This window comes from Cupressus sempervirens, chromosome 5 (genome assembly GCF_028749045.1).
Source record: "Cupressus sempervirens isolate cs-2001-9-10 chromosome 5, ASM2874904v1, whole genome shotgun sequence".
NCBI lineage: Eukaryota > Viridiplantae > Streptophyta > Pinopsida > Cupressales > Cupressaceae > Cupressus > Cupressus sempervirens.
Window position 1 is genome coordinate 658,142,652 of NC_143122.1, and position 18,775 is coordinate 658,161,426.

General features: G+C 34.1%; 1 protein-coding gene across 1 annotated transcript; it reads right to left on the reverse strand.

Annotated features, from left to right (window-relative positions):
• Positions 1-14,725: 14,725 nt before the first annotated feature.
• Positions 14,726-15,844, reverse strand: LOC149557601 (uncharacterized). Its single transcript, XM_089786010.1, has 3 exons — positions 15,650-15,844; positions 15,298-15,512; positions 14,726-15,171 (listed from the first exon to the last, which is right to left on the reverse strand). Exons 1-2 carry the CDS (start codon positions 15,840-15,842, stop codon positions 15,325-15,327), a joined length of 381 nt encoding a protein of 126 aa, XP_089642136.1. The 5' UTR covers positions 15,843-15,844; the 3' UTR covers positions 14,726-15,171; positions 15,298-15,324.
• Between the last annotated feature and the right edge of the window lie 2,931 nt (positions 15,845-18,775).

The window sequence follows — 18,775 nt, forward strand, 5'->3', positions numbered from 1 at the left end:
AAACTTCATCTATTTATACTCACATGAAAGCACTATTACATTCTTCACACCCTTTCTCTCTATTGTAAGAAACTTAATTCAACGCTTGGTAAGAGTAAGACGATCATCTTTGTCCACTTCTTACAAAGCTGAGCAAGTAAATTAAAAGTGGAAGATCATCCACTTCTTTGCTCGTTATTATATAAAACATATATGAAAAACCCAGATAAACTCTATTTTAAATATCAAACTATACTAATGCCTGTTTGAGAAGCAGACGATCAACTTCCTCTTCTTATTACAGAGCCCAGCAAATGAAAGGTGGACGATCATCCACTTCTTTGCTATTTATTATATATAACATATCTTAGAAACCCAAGTAAACTCTATTCTAAATATTATCACACGTAGCTTGATTATATTGTTCTCCACCTTCATATAAACCAACAACAAATTCAGAAAATTATACATGCCCACAAATTAAAACCTTAAACAAAATACAAATAGAGAAGAAAGTCCCTAGGATTACTTTTGGCTCACAAACAAAACCTAGATTTCTTACCATAGACTTCAATAAAGCCATTCCAGTTTAGCTCGTAGAGGCCGTCTTCTTACCAGGCTCATTTTTAAGTGAACTTTCACCCTCTGCTTCAGTTGATTTAACCCCAGGCCATGATTTGCAGAAACAGCGATCCCCTTGAGGAATCTTATTATAAACAGAAAGAACATGTTTTCCACAACCTGCCCATGTATTCTTTCCACACTCACTACACTTCACTGCATAACACATCTTTACTCCTTATTATGCTACTCAAAATCTCTAACAGGAAACCAGATACCACTGGCAAAAAACCGGATTGCCCAAACTATTGCAAAAGGACTGAATTTAATTGAAGAGAGACCATACTACATACAAGATCTTCCTCGATTATATCATTGTGGACAATTAAATTAAGAATTTTAAGATGAAGAGACAACATTTTATCCTATGTTATTTGGACAAGATGAGTCCCGGCAAAACCCATGGAGTCTTGGAAAAATCGATGGCGGTCGGCCCAATTGTTTCGACGTAGTTCCGAATTCATTACCTCGTAAAAAATGAAAACTTGTCGCTTATCATACAACAAATTATTCGTTGGACCATGTTTATTAAATTATAATTACAAATATACCATTCACTTTAAAATATTTAAAAATCCATAATGTCATTTTATAGGAATCCACACAATTGTATAAATTTAGGCAGAGTTTAGAAACATTAACAAAATGGAAAGGGGCTAAAAGTAGTGCCTCGGAATAATAAATATGCATGTTCTTTATATGATAGGTGTGACTATAATGGCACGGGGGAATGGTGAGAGAGCTAATAAAGTGAAAATTATAATTACCTCAGAGACACTTAAAATGGTTAAATATTAAAATGAAAACTTTAATTTATTAATAATATTTTAAAAATTGGAAGATAATATGTTTTAAATATTTTTAAGAGTGGAAATTAAGTTCGAGAATGTAATTTATCATTAAAATTCAATGTTGCTTAGTATTGAAGTGTATATTATAAACTAATATGAATAATTATTATTTCTTAAGTATGACTAAATTATAAATTTAGTTACAATTATTTGATTATCAAATTAGATTATATTATAGGGGGGGAAATTAACTAAGGTAAAACTAAAAACAGGTTTATGAGGGGACCTGAAACCCCTTACATCTGGATACAAAAGATATGGAAAGAATGTCCAATCTTCCCAATACAGGGCCCTAAGACAGGTTTTGAGGGGACCTAAAACCTCCTATAATAGAAACGAAGGGATCAAAAATCCCAAAACAATCTAAAAGATGCCAAAGATTAACTACAAATATCTAGTAGCCCCAACCAAACCAAAATAAAAGCATAAGACAAAAATAAAATTTGGGCATCAAAATAAGCATTATAACCACATTGTCCAACTAACTTTTGGAGCAACAAGAACCCACAACTTGCATTTCAAAAGGGAAGGCTAAGAATTTCCTTAATCCCCCTTCTTTTGAGAATGGAGAGTCATATCAAATTAAGAAAAAGCCTTTTTAGAATGTTTTCCAGTCACCGATACCCAACCGTCCTCCACCATAGCAGCCTTAAACTGCCACAACTAAGAATCCAAAATAGAAGATTGAGAGATGGAAACCTGAGTTTAACCAACATAATTAACCATCGCTAGAAGAACACACCAGCAATAGGACCAACCATAGATCCAGTAGCTGCAACACCATCCACAGACTATTGAGTAGAACCACCGGCAACATGAGTACCACCAACATTCTACAGAATAGAGCTATCCTAAGAAAACCCAAAACTTTTGCATGGAGTGGAAGCAGCAAGGTCCACAACCAACATTTGACTAGAATCAACAAGAATTGTCTCCACCATTTGACTAGAAACACCATGCCCCAAATCCACCTTCTAACCAGAACCAACGAGCATTATCTTCACCTTCATTTTAGAATTAGCAGGCACCACATTCACCTTTTGACTAGAACTAGTTGAAACCCCAATCTCTAAAGAAGGAGCCTCACCCCTTTTGTGATCTTGGGCAAATCCAACTACCAGTGCAAGATTTGTCTCCACATGAGAGGATTGTTTCACCATCGTGTATGGGGAAGAAGGTTTTTTAGATTTAATTTTCTCAACTTCACAATTTACTGCAACATGTCCAGTCTTAAAGCATTTCCTACATCTAAAAGGAAGGACTTCATAATCTAAAGGTTAAACCCAAGATCTTTTAGAAGTGCACAATTTAATCTCTACCAGAAGGCTTTCAAAAACATCTATATGAACAAGAATCCTAGCATAGGTGGACTAAACAATATCAGAAGAGTCAAAATCTAGCATAATAAAATCCCTTACGACCTATCCAGTATCCTCAAAGATAGAGTCCAGCCAAACTTGAAGAGGAAGGTCAGGAAATCTTACCTAGATAGACATCTTTGAAAAGGATTGAGATGATGGGTAAAAATTTGGATGCCATGGTTTCACCATCAGAGGGAAGTGGTTTTCCTAAGAAAATAACTGATCATAGAGAATGGCTCTTCTATCCTTTGGATTATCAAATCTAGCAAAAAAGAAAACTTAAGACAATGGAAAAATCTAACCAAAATCTATAATATGAAACTCCCTATCCTTGGAAATCCATGCATGGAGACTTTGTAGAGTGGGCCAAAAACCTCTAAATTGATAGATAATGGCATCCTTAGAAAGGGCCTCAAACTGTAGGCTAATATAGGATATAGTGTCATCATTAAAATTCAACAAAAATGAATCATAAGTTGGAAATGGTTGGGACTCTACTAATTTTGCACTTTTTGAACCCCTACCATTACACGCAGATTGGACATAGGAGTGCCCCCATCTTGACACCCCTAGAGGGGTCACACACATGTCTGATCACATCTCCAACCACATCACTAGAAACCAATGGCAATTTTCCTTGGGGTTCAAACATGATGCCATGGTAGCCTTCTTAACACTGTCAAAGCCCGCCAAGAAATGTCCAACCATAGCATATTATGATTTATTAGATCCTTAGAACAAAGATAGAACATCCACACTCGATAGTTTAATAGGAAGATTTCCCCCCTTCCAACCAATCCTAATGCTTCTGCTAAGGAAGTATCCAAGAAAAGGTTGGGGGAGGAATCCCCATCACCCCTCTTAGATTGAGAAATTGAGCCACCATCCTCAATATTTGAACCGCTAACAAGGTGCCCATTATTGCAAACTTCAAAGCACCTAGACTAGTATAAACCCTAGTGAAAATAGTCAGGGAATTTACAATTACTAAGAGTGCCATTAATCTTTAACCCTTGTTAGTTACTATTTTTAGATTATATTTGAATAAGCTGGTAGGCTTAGTCCTAGTAGAATTATCATCAAAATATTTTGATATTGTGGCATTGTGGGATGCCTAACTAGCAAATGGTAGGGTTTTGTGTTACAATGTAAAACAATTTCACAATGTTTATTAAAAAACTAAAGTCTCACAAGAACATTGAAATACATCAATGTTTGGCTTAAGCAGAACTATTAAATGATAGTGACCAATATTCTCTAATAAATATTGTTGAAATAGAAATTGTTATTTGAAGACAACGTGTTAAGAAAGAGTATAGGATGTTAAAAGTTTATGGTGTATAATAATGTGCATATGTGAATAAATGTTGTATAATACTCGAGAGTAAAGGTAGTTTACTTTTGGATATAATCCATTCATTAATTTACTAAATTAAATCATAACAGTTAATGCTCTTTCAAGTATTTTACCTCCCCTCGACAATAATTGCATATTTAAGGTGCAAGAGAAAAAATGGAAGAAATGAACATAGAGAGTAGGTAGTAGGTTGAATCAAATGACATTATTTTCATTTCTAAATTTCACAGTCTTAAATTTTTAGACATAATTATGTGTATTTTTATCTTTCATCTATAATATGTGCATATTGTGAACCCCTTATGTCAGTAACTACTATTCCAGGACTAGCTAAAACAATAGAGAATAAATGGGTGCCTTCATTAAAAAAATGCGGAGTTATAGAATTCAAGATTACAATATGCTGACCAACATGGGTGCCTTCATTACAAAAATCTACAAGACAAAACTCTGAACTATCACCTAGAGCTACCCAAAATTGTCCTAAACAATCCTACGGGCCTTTCTTAAATAGGAAATTTTATGCCACCTGGAAAGGTTCTAGAAATTAACCAGTGAGGCTGACTAACCCCAACTTACATAATTACATTTACTACATTAGAGTTGGCTCAAAGAATTACAAACTTTATTTTATGACCATGAGTAAGGTAACCTAACTTCTAGAGATCATAACTCACAAACTATAGCTCCAATTGACTATTATAACCACTTTTCAGAAAGGGTAGATCCTGAACTACATTGCATGAGATGCAAAATAGCACTCAGTAGGGGTTTGACCCCATTCTGGAGCCTCTAAAGCCTTCAAAACTGAGTTCAAAGATTTTTCTGCAAAATTTTCCACTGAAGATCTACAATAAATTCTCTGATATGGAAGCTGGAGCCATGAGCTTTTTATGGTAGGCTGATAATTTTGAAATGAACCATCTTGTAAAAAATTAGAACATTCTGAGCTTTTATGACAAACTTATTAAAAATAGCAAGCTCCAAAAAATAAAAACCCCATGTTTATTAGTCTAGATTAAAATAGAAAAGCCTGAAACTAAAAAGATACAAGCTGAAAATAAAAATATTTTTGGGTGATACAAGATTGCCCTCACACCTAGGATGCTCTTGCATCAAGTCATAGTGGGCATCCACTGTATGGAAATTCTTAATGAGTATACACAAAATTTCAATTGAATGGAGTTCTCATATGAAGTTGATAAAAGAAGGCATTTTGAGGACAATGCCAAATAGTGATTCAAAGTTGATCTTGGAGCAATTTATGGAGGCAATTTTTTGACATGATGACATTGTCTTGAAAGAACATCACTTGATCTAAATAGAACCTATAAAGAGGCAACAAACTTACTACTATGATTATGAGCTTCAAGCAAAGCTGGATAAGCATGATATGGTCTTCTCCTACGTTCCACGTCGAATGCCTCCACACTAAGGCTTTGATAACACTATAAATTTAGAGGAAGGATCTAATCTCACCATCGCTATACCATACTACCATCCTAAAAAGTTTAAGGATGATATAGAAAATATGATTCAAAAACTCCTCAACAAATGATATATCAAGCCCATTCACATAATTTGTAGTACTAGTTATGAAGAAGGATGGAACCCTCTATTTGTGTGTGTACCATGACATTTTGAAATAAAAACTCACAAAAACTAAGTATACCCATCCCTAGGATCGATGAATTGTTGGATGATTTACATAGTGTAGTCTATTATTCCTAATTAGATATCCACTCTAGTTACCATTAGATTTGCATGAGAGAGAAAATTTTAGAGAAGGGTACCTTCTATTATCCTTATGATCATTATGAGTTCTTTCTCATGAAATTTTCATTAACCAATGCTCCAACCACTTTCTAATCCTACATGAACCACATCTTCAACAAGAAGCTACATATGTTTCTAATGGTTCTTTTGATGACATGCTCATTTACACTAAGATGTGGGAGGAACATATAAGTAATTTTGGTGAAGTTTTCATGATCATAGAGTCATAATATTTATTTTTCAAAAGATCCAAATGTGAATTTGGAATGAAAAAAGATATTATATTTAGATTAGATCATCAGTCCTTGAGGGGTTTGGGTATACCAAGAAAAGATTGTTTCCATCTTGGAATGTTTTCCTCCCAAGACTCTCTTAGATATACTTGGATTCTTTGAATTGTGTAGTTATTATAGAAGATTTATGAAAGGATTCTCAAATATTATTCAACCACTAATAAACCTAATGAAGAAGGGGCCTTTCCATTTAGATGATAAGGTGTAACACACCTTCAATAAGCTGAAGAAATTCATGAGTTCATTTCTAGTTTTGGCACTAATCAAACTCACTCAACCCTTGATCCTAGAAGGCATCGATGTGGTATTGATGCAAGACTATCACCCCATTGAATTTGAGAAATAGAAGCTTTCAGAAGTAAAGAGACTATATTATATCTATGACAAAGAGATTATTGTCATCAAGCATATACTAACAAAGTTTTGGCAATCCCTCATTAGAGAAAAGTTTGTTGTGAGGATATAAAAAATTACCTTGAGATATTTATTAGAATAGAAATATTTTTGAAAAATAGAAATAGGGGAGAGTAATAAAAATTGAAACATTTGAATTTTGCATTGAGTATTTGAAGGGAAAAAATAATGTGGTAGTTGACATAAGAAGGCATGCAATATGCTCTTTGTCTCATATTTCAATAGATTGAGGGAAGCACTTGTTGGTTGAATGCTTCAAGAACATGTGTGGATGGTCAAGTGTAGGATGAAAGGTTAATTTATTTGATAAAATAATCTATACTATAAGGATGAGATCTATTTGATACATGTATACAAGATGAAGGAGATGCAAGACTCACCTTTGGTCGAACACCCAAGATACCTAAATACGTATAGGTAAATATGGAAATGGTTATCATGAAAGGAATTAAAGAATAATTTCTTATAGTATGTATAAGAACATTCCACTTTCTAGCAAAAATTACAAGTACACTTTACTGATGGGGCTACTTCAACAATTGTAGATTTTGCTTTAACCAAAAGTGAGATAACATCTTGTTGAATTTCATCACTGGGTTATCAAAAGTGCAAGTAAAGGATTGTATTTTTGTCATGGTTGCTCCTTTTACCAAGTATGTCAATTTCTTTTCCATCTCCACCTGATACTAGGCAGTTCAAGTAGATAGGTTTTTTTTGTGACGTTTTTTGCTTACATAATATTCCATAAAACTTTGTAAGTGATAGAGATACCCATCTTCTCTATACTATTTGGATTTATTTATTTTGGTTAGAAGGGATTTTTTTCACTAAGCTTGAATTACCACCTAGAGACCAATGGATAAACAAGTATTATGAGCAAATGGTTGGAGAGATATCTAAGGAACTATCTTTCTACATAATGAAAGGCATGGGTTTGTTGACTACATGTAATGCCCCGCCCGGAGATCCTTGGAAACAAGGATTCAAATCAAGCCAAGATATATTTTTTTTACAAGTATGAATGCACAAGACAACATCATACAGGGATCACAAAGATCGTAACGAAAGACTTCAACGCAATCTCGGCAACCAATGAATCTCCGAATGTCACTACCAAACTGACACACACAAACAAAGCCAACAACGACAACAACAAGATGAGGGCATAAGAAATGACCACTCATCAACAAAACACCAAGCTGGGGTAATATGCAGAATCTCAAAATTTGGCTAAGCCTGAAATCCTGAAGCCCTGAAAATTGGCTAAGTCTGGATTTCTGAAGCCCTGAAATTTCCTAGAATCCATAACTTATCTCTGAGAGGTCTGAAACCTATCTCAAATGATTTGTCGCATATATTAAAATATATCTTAAGTATAAGGAATTACGTCAACTTATACTTAAACAATATATTTTAAACCCCAAGAGACAAAATCGAAAACACGAAAACTTGATTTCAAGAGAAACCAACAGAATTCAAAATGCAACAGCATAGGGTCGAAGAATGCCCAAAAGGGTATCCAAAACCACTCTCAAAAAGATCGGATCACGACGAAAAGTGCCCGCTGATGGCATGCGCAGGTTTTCCACAAAAATCGTGCAACACTTTTTACTAAGGGAGGGCGACACTTCTCCCTTACTGCGTGTGACACTTCTCAAGAAGGCGTGCGATACTGGAAAAGTATCGCGCGACATTTCTCATAAAGTCATGCGACACTCTTCCAGTGTCGTACAACACTTCTCCAGTAATGTGTGCGACACTTTATAGTATCATACAGCATTCTTTCTATGGGCGTGCGATACTTTATCAGTGTCACACAATGCTGAACAAATGTCGCCCATAGAAAGTAAAAACACTTCTAGAACTCAAAAACAGGGAAAAACCAACAAAAGAACCTCCACACCGGGGAGTACCGGATCCACAAAGGCTCGAGGAATGAACACTCGAGTGCAAGAACAACACAGAAAGAAGAACACCAAACCATATAAACTACAGCAGCAAAGAACACACTGAAAATAAGCATTGCAGAGAACAAAAGCAACATCGCAAGGCACAGAAATGCATCTTAGGAACAAAACAACCAAACTAAGTACGCGGTTCCTCCCAACTGTCAACAGCATCATAAGACCATCGTGGGTCCTAGCCATCCCCCGCGCGTAACATCCCAAGCCACCGACCAAATTGTCAGTACTGTCATAATAGGGATGTTACTACTAAAACATGCAACAATATAAGCATAAGGAAATCTAACATGCTAGTAGTAAAGCATAAGATAATCCTACAGTAGATAACATCACCTATCACATGCTAAACAACAATAAGCAACAGATATGCTAATACAATAATTCACAGCATCTAATCATACGCTAAACATCATAATAAGGGAATGCGTCAAATAAATTACATCATCTAAACATGATATACAAGCATCCCAATGAAAGCATAGATAACAAGAAAGCATACTCCGGAACCCGAAGTACCAAGTGAAGATATCCAACAACAGTCGCACTAGGACAAAAGATCATCTCTGTACACCAATCCCTAGCAGTGGTGAAGGTAGCTATGCCTCCCAACCACGTGGCACCCATAGGTCCACACCTATCGTGCTGATGGAGATAATGATCCAACCACAAACACACATAAAACACAACATCCATGGCTAACACTCACGCTAGACAGTATGATGGCTGCAACCAAGAACCTAAGACAATGCAAGGAGTACAGGTCCTGGTCAGACACTCAAAAGGCTGCTAAGTAGGGGTTGACATCATGGAGAGTCGCTTGGCATCGACAAGCCCAAGCTCGGATCTGTGTAGCTCAACTCCCTCAACGGAAGGCCAATACACTGTGTAGCTCAACTCCCTCAACGGAAGGCCAATACACAAAAGTACCATTTTATTATCTTAAGTTTTATTACCAGTCACACATTTTATTTAGTTATCACTTATATAAAACTTCCTCTGCCAACCAAGAAGTAGTCACTAGGTTATAGGATAGAAGCCCCCTCCATATGCTACCCTACCCTACCCATGCTCATCCTACGACAAGTGCCCGTGGGCATGCATACTCCCATCCCAACCCTAATGATCATAACTTCCGAAAAATTCACGGAAGATCGGGCCTTGCAAGTCACCCAACAAATGTACGCGCACGTACTCGTGTGTGGCGCACCACCATCACGAAGATCATAACACAAGGACAGGAATGAGAACATAATGCAAAGAAAACACCCAACCAAAAGCAACATGGGAAGGATGAATTTTACACGAATCCCAAAGCCAATAAAATCGTACATCATAAAATCACTCAACCGACCTCAATCCGAGAGTATGGATTCTACACGAATCCCAATGATGTAACAAGACCAAAAGTCATTAACTTACTCAACTGGCCTCAATCCAAGAGTATGGATTCTACATGAATCCTAGCATTCACAAGACAAAAGCAAAGGTCCAAAAGAAACCATACACAACGTTGGGAGTACAGATGCAAAACGCATCCCAATGCAATATTAAAGTGCAAAAGTGGTCTGACTGATATCTAAACAGATCATCAAGGTCCATGACCCACATTGTGCCAAGAAAACTTGAGAAAACAAGGCGGCACGCAAAACGAGGTAAAAACCCCAAAAAATTAGAAAACTTCAAAATTAAAGCCCATTTGGCCTTTGAGTTCAAAAACCCCAAAAATCCAAAAATAAATGAAATCGGACACCGTATGCAAAAACGGCCAACATAACGGCGTAAAAACCCAAACCCTCATCTCAAAAAAATAGAGAAATGTTCATACCCGCCCAACCGGGTAGAACTAGCATACAGAAACAGAGGGGAACACTAGTTCTCAGCCTCCAAACAAACGGCTACCAAAAACAGAAACAGAAACGGAGCAAAAACAATAAAACAGGAAAGCCCTACCTCACAGCCAAAAGGGCAAAACGGGAATCTGAACCATAAAATAAATATCTCGCAGAAGTAGCTGAAAATCGCAGGAATCCAAGGTTTCCCCGAGCTGGATCCAACGAGCTCAACCTCGCGACGATCCCATGCCCATAGCTCCCACAACGAACAAAACAGTAAATCCTCATGAAGAGGATTTTGGGTTTTACTCTGCACTTTCCAATTTGAAAGTGAGAAGTGAGGAATTAAATTCCTCTTTGGATACTTATTCACTTTTCAAGTGAATAATCGATTAGGGCATTTAACCAGCCAATCTAGTTAAACCTCGAATCGACCCAAATGAAAACAGGCTATTCCTATAAATAGGAATTCATCTATGGCAAAGCTGCCACAAATTAAAGTAAAACAATTCAAAAGCTCGAAAACTCAAAAACACATAAATCTCCTTAAACAAATTTCGCGACAATGCGAACCTCTAAATGCATAGACACGCTTACTGGTCTAATCACATAATACAAATGAGTTCGGATTTAATAATCACTGAAAGGTTTAAATTAAACATTTAAATAAAGGATACGTCGACCATACAAGGACGACATTGGTAAAATATGAAAGGCTGAATCACTAACTCTATGTGCCACTGCTAGGGATATAAATCCTGCATACTAAACAACACGATCAAGTGCAATTGCATATAATAACATAGCCGAAGCAATAAATGCATTAAATCACCTAATTTAACCATTTATTTAATTATATTAAAATAATCTATCTACATCACTCATGTTCGCAAAAGGCATAGCAACGCAGGAATGAAGTAAATAACCATAGCATTAAATCCATCACATAATAAAATTAGAGGTATCTCCAAATACCAGATAACTAGATAACCAGATATCATCATAAAACACACTGTCATCTCAAAATGGCATCATCATGCAATATGATTAACTGAACAGCATAGTAGTATAACATCTATGATACTGGAATCAAAGTGTAGCATCTGACCCTCGGGTCCTCTCAAATGTAAAACATAACATGAGTAAGAAATATCTCTCTAATTAGAAATATAACAAGGTAAATGTCCGCAGCACATAACCAAATAAATCAACATGGACAATCCATTTCTAATCATTAATGCATTTAATAAAGATTGATTACTCTACATTAAAAAGGCATTTAAAACACATAAGCAAACACAGTCATAAACATGACTAACCACTGCTATAGGAACTTAGTCTCGTGTAGCATGGTAAAAAGTACACAGTGCAATCTCTGCACACATCTCAAGGTAATCACGGAACAACCTCATGATACCACATCGATCCTGCTAACCACTGGCACAAACCTCAGTGAACCAAAAATCACATCATAATCTCATAGATCAGTCAAAAGCATAATCAAAGCAACTGATATAGAAACATAAATCCAAACACCTCAACGGTGTAAACCACTCAGGGTCGCAATCATGATCCATCACAACAAAAGATCATCAAGGTTGCATCCATCAGGACGACTTACAAAAGTCAAATGGGAGAGGCACTACACTACATTTGGATGAGTGCTATTTCAAAACCACCTATTATATGTTGATAGGAATGACACATTTAAAATTATTGTAAACATATGAGCCTTCATTATTCATTGATTTGACATTGGGTGATAGTCATACATCAAGGCCTAAAGATCGACTATAGGATAGTTGGGATATCTTGTATCTCAAGGATAACTTATAGAGGGCTCAAAAATAGTATAATATGTATGATAAGTGACACCAAGTTGACCAAATGTTTCAGGTTGGAGATTTGGTATGACATCATCTTCAACCATATAGAGAAAATGTGTCGTAAGGAAAAGTTGATACTGAGTTTCTATGAACACTATAGAGTGGTTGTGAGGGTAGGTGAAGTTTCCTATAAATTGGAGCTTCTTGAAAAAAGTTGGATTAACAATTTTATTCATGTGTTATGTTTGAAGAATATTTCTAGACAACATGTTATAGTGTTGAAGGAAATTCCTCCCAATGACAAAGAGGGGACACTATATTTGGAGCCAACTAAGATCAAATAGATCTAGGAGAATAAGCTCAATTCACACACCATCAAGGAGTTTCTCATGTAATAGAAGGATCTTCTTATTGAGGACACCATTTGAGAAGGCAAGAACATTTTGGAGCATCCAAGTCTGTAATTTCTCGAGGGAAAGAATTTTTTAGGCCAAAAGGACTATGATGTTCCTAATATCATTAAATAAATTAAAATAATAATATTTTAATATTTATCCCTAATAATTAATTTAATTATCTCTCAAGCCCTTTTTTTTAATTCCTTGTAGTGTGTTGGCAATGTCATCACTTTTTGTAATCCTTTCGAAAGCTTCCCCAAGTCCATTTACAAGGTTAGTTTGTAGGTTTTTGTAAGTATGTGGGTTTGATATTTTCTTCAAAAGTGAAAATTCCAATTGGAGTTGCATTGTTTTCCATTTTAGAGGTAAAAGACCCTCTCTCCCCCACCCTCGACTACTTGGCATCCACAATTTTGGTGAAAGTAAATCCTCACCCTATTATGTTGTCTCTTTGTCTAAGATTATTGTAAGATTAGAATCATTATCTTTTTCTTTCTTTTTTCAGCAAAAAGTGGCAAGTAGAATCAGTATCGTTATTGGCATATCTTGGATTTAATCCCATATGTCTAGGAGGGAATTGTGAACAATATAGATTCCTACCTTTCCTGATAGATTCTCTTTTTCAATATTTTTTTATGTATTAATATTTATTAAAGATGTTTAAAGAAGTATTTAAACATGACTAATTTATAAGTTTGAAAAGAATAAATAGTTGGAAAGAATCATTCCATGAATGTCTCATCTAGAGTGTCAAAAGAAAGCTTGTATGTATCAAATTCATCTAGAACAGTTATATGTTAAGGGATTGATAAAAATTACAAATTAACATATAATTTGGACCAAATGCAATAAATAAAAACCAAGTTCTTTGAAAAAAATAAGAATGTTGATATGATGGTATTTTCAGTTCAAAACATATTTAGTTTTTTCCAAGTATCCTTCACATTACCATCCTTAGGAGAAACCTAAACAAAAGACATTAAGAAGTCATTTCTCATAATTTTATTGTAAACATGGTTATTCAATTCCTCTCAATAAATGATATGATTAATCTACAAACACAAACTAACTTGATCAAAATACAATTACTATAATGAGTTTCACAAAATCTATTTATTCATGATAGGGCCAACAATGTTAGAAAGGTGCATAGTACATGTTAATATTTCCACATCATCATACACTTTGATAAAACTATGATTTTTTGTTTTCCCTTTTAATTTAGAGTACCCAAGTTGTTTTATTAATGTTAAAGTAAATATATTTTATCATATAACAATGACACTACCTTGGAAAATCCACAAGGTTGTAGAAATAATTTCATATCCTACACAAACATTAAGTAAAAATCAATCTCCAAGTATCCATGCTCTTCATAGATAATTAACGGTGAAATATGGTCATGTGCTTAAAATACTTTATGCAAGCCACTAAATATGGTTTTGTGAACAAAATGTATTCAAATTCAACTCAATTTACCCATATTCAACTCGTCCATGCTCACTCATCCCCTCTTCTCTAATTGTTTCCTTCAATTTGAATGAATCTCTTTGATAAAATAAATCTAAAAATTTACAAAAGACAACTATGAAAAATACAATGGGTGCATTTCTTGCTTAACATCATTCCAAAAAATAAAAAACCTTACAGTAACAAAAATCTAATATGATAGAATGTCTAAACCTTCATTAATTGTCAAATTCATTACTTGAAAGAATGAGTTCTTTATGGTAGCAAATGACGTAGAAAGATAAGTTGGTCTAATCTTGGGGAAACTTTACGATCAAACATGCTTGAGTTAGAATATTATTAAGAGGACTTTCTTTTCAATAGAATCTAATGCTTCACCTTTGTGAACATCACCTAGATACAATACATGCTTAATGTATCATTCATTCTTATGAAAATAAATATTTAGAAACTATTATTCATAAAAAAATATGTATTTATAAATTTAACTCAAGAACTATATAATAAATCCTAATATTAATATCACATTGAATCTCTCATTCGATATACATAGACTAAAAATAACAAAATATCCTCACACATATGCAAAACAAATTTGATTTACTTAATATTTTTATACTTCATAAAAACATCATTGCATTCTTCACACCCCTTCTCTATTATATAAAAATTAATATAAGAAACTTCTTGGTTGAGACCTTAGACGACAATCTTCTCTTTGCAATACACGGCAAATGAAAAGTGGACAATCACCCACTTCTTTGCTCGTTATCATATGGAACATATATGAAGAACCCAAATAAACTCTACTCTAAAATGTTAAACTATATTAATGATGTTTGAGAGGCAGACGATCATCTTCCTCTTTCTCCTTATATTACAGAGCCCAATAAACCAAAGGTGGACGATCATCCACTTCTTTGCTATTTATTATATCAAACATTTCTTACAAACCCAAGTAAATTCTATTCTAAATATTATAACACATTGCTTGATTATATTGTTCTCCACCTTCATATACCATGGAATCTGCACCCACATCAACAAATTCAAAAATTATAGATGCCCACTAATTAAAAACCAAAACCAAATACAAATAGAGAAGAAAGTCGCTAGGATTACTTTTGGCTCACAAACAAACCCTAGATTTCTTACCATAGACTTGAATAAAGCCATTCCGGTTTAGCTTGCAGAGGTCGCTTTCTGACCAGCCTCATTTTTAAGTGAATTTTCACTCTTTGCTTCCGTCGATTTAACTCCAGGCCATGGTTTGCAGAAACAACGATCCCCTTGAGGAATCTTATTATAAACAGAAAGAACATGTTTTCCACAGCCTGCCCATGTATTCTTTCCACACTCACTACACTTTACTGCATAACACATTTTAACTCCTTATTATGCAACTCAAAAACTCTACACAAGAAACAAGAACAAGAAACCAGTGGTGAAAAGAACGGAGTGCTCAAACTATTAAAAAGAGATTGAATTTATAGAAGAGAGAATGCACTGGAATTGACGTTTGCCTCGACGAAGAACTTGTTTTGTTGTTGGGCTCTCATTGCTTTTAAAATGTGATATTCAATAGCTTTTCGAAAAACTGGGTAACATATTATCCAATGTGCTTTGTAAAAGCAGGTTTCGTGAGAATCCATGGTCTGCCCCTTGGATTCCACATTGTTTACTACGGATGAGTAAGCCATTCCTGGTTTTATTGTTTACTGCGTACGAGTAAGCCATTCCTGGTTTTATTGTTTAGATATTTGCGATGAGATAAAATCGGTTTTATGTTTCCAATAAGGAATGATGAGGTTGCATACTCATTGGAGTATCCAATTTAGTCATTGACCATTTGTTTGCATGTGTGAACATTATGTATGACATGTCATCTCTTGTTTCCTTGGATATGTTCAAGGTGGAATATGCTATGGAAATGCGTTAGGGAAAATATTTTCCAATGTTTTAAAATACTTATTTATTTAGAAGTGGTGAAGTTTTTTTTTTTTTTTCTTAAAATAATTAAGTTGGTGGATAAATGAAACAAGTGTCTAGAATACTTATCCTTGTAACATTATAATAAGATTGTGTGCATGTGTTTGTTGATAGATGAGTCATGACATTTTAATTGATAGATAGAATTGATAACAATTTTAGTCAAACACATTATTGAAATATTGTAAACTTTTTGTTTGAATGACATGGGCTTCAAGTTTGCTTTGTAATAAGTATAGGTGTAACAAAATCTCCTCATTAGAATTAATATTTTCAAAGTATTGATGAACTAGTGACATGTTATAATGAATTATAGAGTGGCATTGTAACAAAAATCTACGAATTGATATTGGAAATACTATTTAAATAAAATTACTACAATAGAATACAAGAATTTGGAATCTCAGTTGGCATGATATCTATTAATCAAATTTTACTACTTTTTAGTAATACTTTTTTTTTTTGCAATTTTAAGATAATTATATCTATGATTCTACCTTTATTATTAATTCTTATCTTAATCATAAATAATGTTCTTTAAATTATAATTATTAATAATTATTGATATGATAAAGATGTAAATTTTAATATGAATTTACCTATATTTTAAAGAAATAATTAATCAAATTTATATATCTATAAAGGATTAATACTTAATTTACAATGTCATTAACAAAATAATTTAAAAAGAAATATATTTTTGTATTCTACCTTAAAAGAATTTCTCCTGTTAAAGTGTTTGTGATGGATTTAATCTAAGGTAATACATTATGAGAATGCACCATGAGTTGGGTTTGACTTTTACCATAGATCAAAATATGCTTGGTTCCACTAAAAGCACATTTTTAGTAATCTCATATCATACTCCTATTTAGTGTACACTACAACACCCATTTTGTGGTCCTTTTTAAATATTATCTAGCAAACCAAGGTTTTTCTTGTTAACTTTTGCAAGAGTCAACTAGCATAACACACAGTGTTGGACCTATTTGACTTTCCTATCTCTAACATTACTCCTAATAAGCTACCCTTATTATATCAAGAATTTTCGTTTCATATCCCATTTATAACTCTTAGTAAGTAACACTTACAAACCTATGATGTCATAATCATTCTTTATTATTGTATGCTCTATGTGTGTAGCCTATGTTGATCATGTTACGCCTTTTATCTTGATATTTTATAATGATAAATCCTACTTAGAGTGTGGTTTTGGTGGTGTTTTTGGTCTTTAATGCCTTGGTGAAACTATTTTGGTGTCATTATTTTACCAAGAGTATGAGTATAAGATTATAATATTTTTCTCAAGTGGGATCTAAATGTAGTATCAGAAATTGTGTGAACCTCATACAATTCTATTTTCATTTGGGGTTCATTTTAGTGCATTTTTCTTATGTGCTTATTAAATGACTAATTATGTTCATTCCATGTCAAAATGGTAAAACTAGGGTGCTATTCACCAGTTTCATCGATCGAAGTCTTCAATGTTAGACACAAGTTCTTTCCTTTTTCCATCCAATTTTGAGCCTCTAACTGTCATGTGTTTATTGAGTGGTAAAGTTTTCCTTATTTTAGCCTTCTAGAAACTATCAACACATTTCATGAGGTTAAGTATAAAAGTAAGCCCTCTAAATTATAATTGACTACATGCAATTCAATTCCAATGAAGCACTTGAAACCATCCATCTTTAAGGTAGTGAATGAGAGGTCAAGCATTCACACATTCAAGATGGCTTCCATGATCAAGCTTTCTGAGTTTATCTAATAAATAACTATGCATGAATCTTCACATGGAAGCCTAGACCAACCACCTCATGGAAGCTATAGGAGCACATTAGATCCGGCACATTTCTAGATGTCTTAATTGAAGAATGATTTGGCTAGAAGGTAATTCTAAAAAAATTATTAAATGCCTAAAAGAGGGGGATAGATCCTTATGGATTATTGAAAACCCTATCAATTCTTTTATTACAATTATTATAACCTTTTATAAATGTGTTGACTATCGTTCATGCTTATTAGGAGGTGAATATTGTAATTGTTTGTCTTGCTAATTTGTGTGTGAGATTCATATGTAAAAGAAAAAATTATAAGGAGGTCACCTTGATGGAAGATGTTAAAGACGTCATGTAGATTATGACCAAACACATGGTAAAATTGGCAATTTTCCAAATTTTTATGATGGTGCTTCCTATTAATTATGTGATTACACTTGTGTGTAGAAACTATCTTAAAGCTCTTTATATAATTGATATCATTTATCATTAACACATTTTCTAGGTAGTTTTTGGTTTTATTGGGTTTATTGGTTGTTTAGAGTTTTGTCTAGTTTTCCACCATGTTGTGCATAGTTTCCTTTGTCTAGTAAGAAGGGTGAGGAAAGATGCAATGAAAAACCTATGAAATTTGAGAGATGGAGAGGTGATACAACCATCTATTGTTGGTTGTAGAACTGAGTGGTAATGCTTTATTTGGAGAGGCTTCATGGGTATGATTAGAGGGTTACTAATATGTTTACATGAATGGAAGAATGATAATATTAACTTTATTGGTAAACTAGCTTGATGGATGAAATACTTGTTACTAAGTTTTTAATCCTTCCCATGTATGGCATTAAGTTTTTCATGAATAGGAATCTTCTAAA

Coding starts and splice junctions, on each gene's coding strand:
- LOC149557601 (XM_089786010.1), bottom strand. CDS start 15,842: ATGGCTTACTCATCCGTAGTAAACAATGTGGAATCCAAGGGGCAGACC. Junction 15,513..15,649: donor CGAGGCAAACGTCAATTCCA/GTGCATTCTCTC, acceptor TGTGTTATGCAG/TAAAGTGTAGTGAGTGTGGA.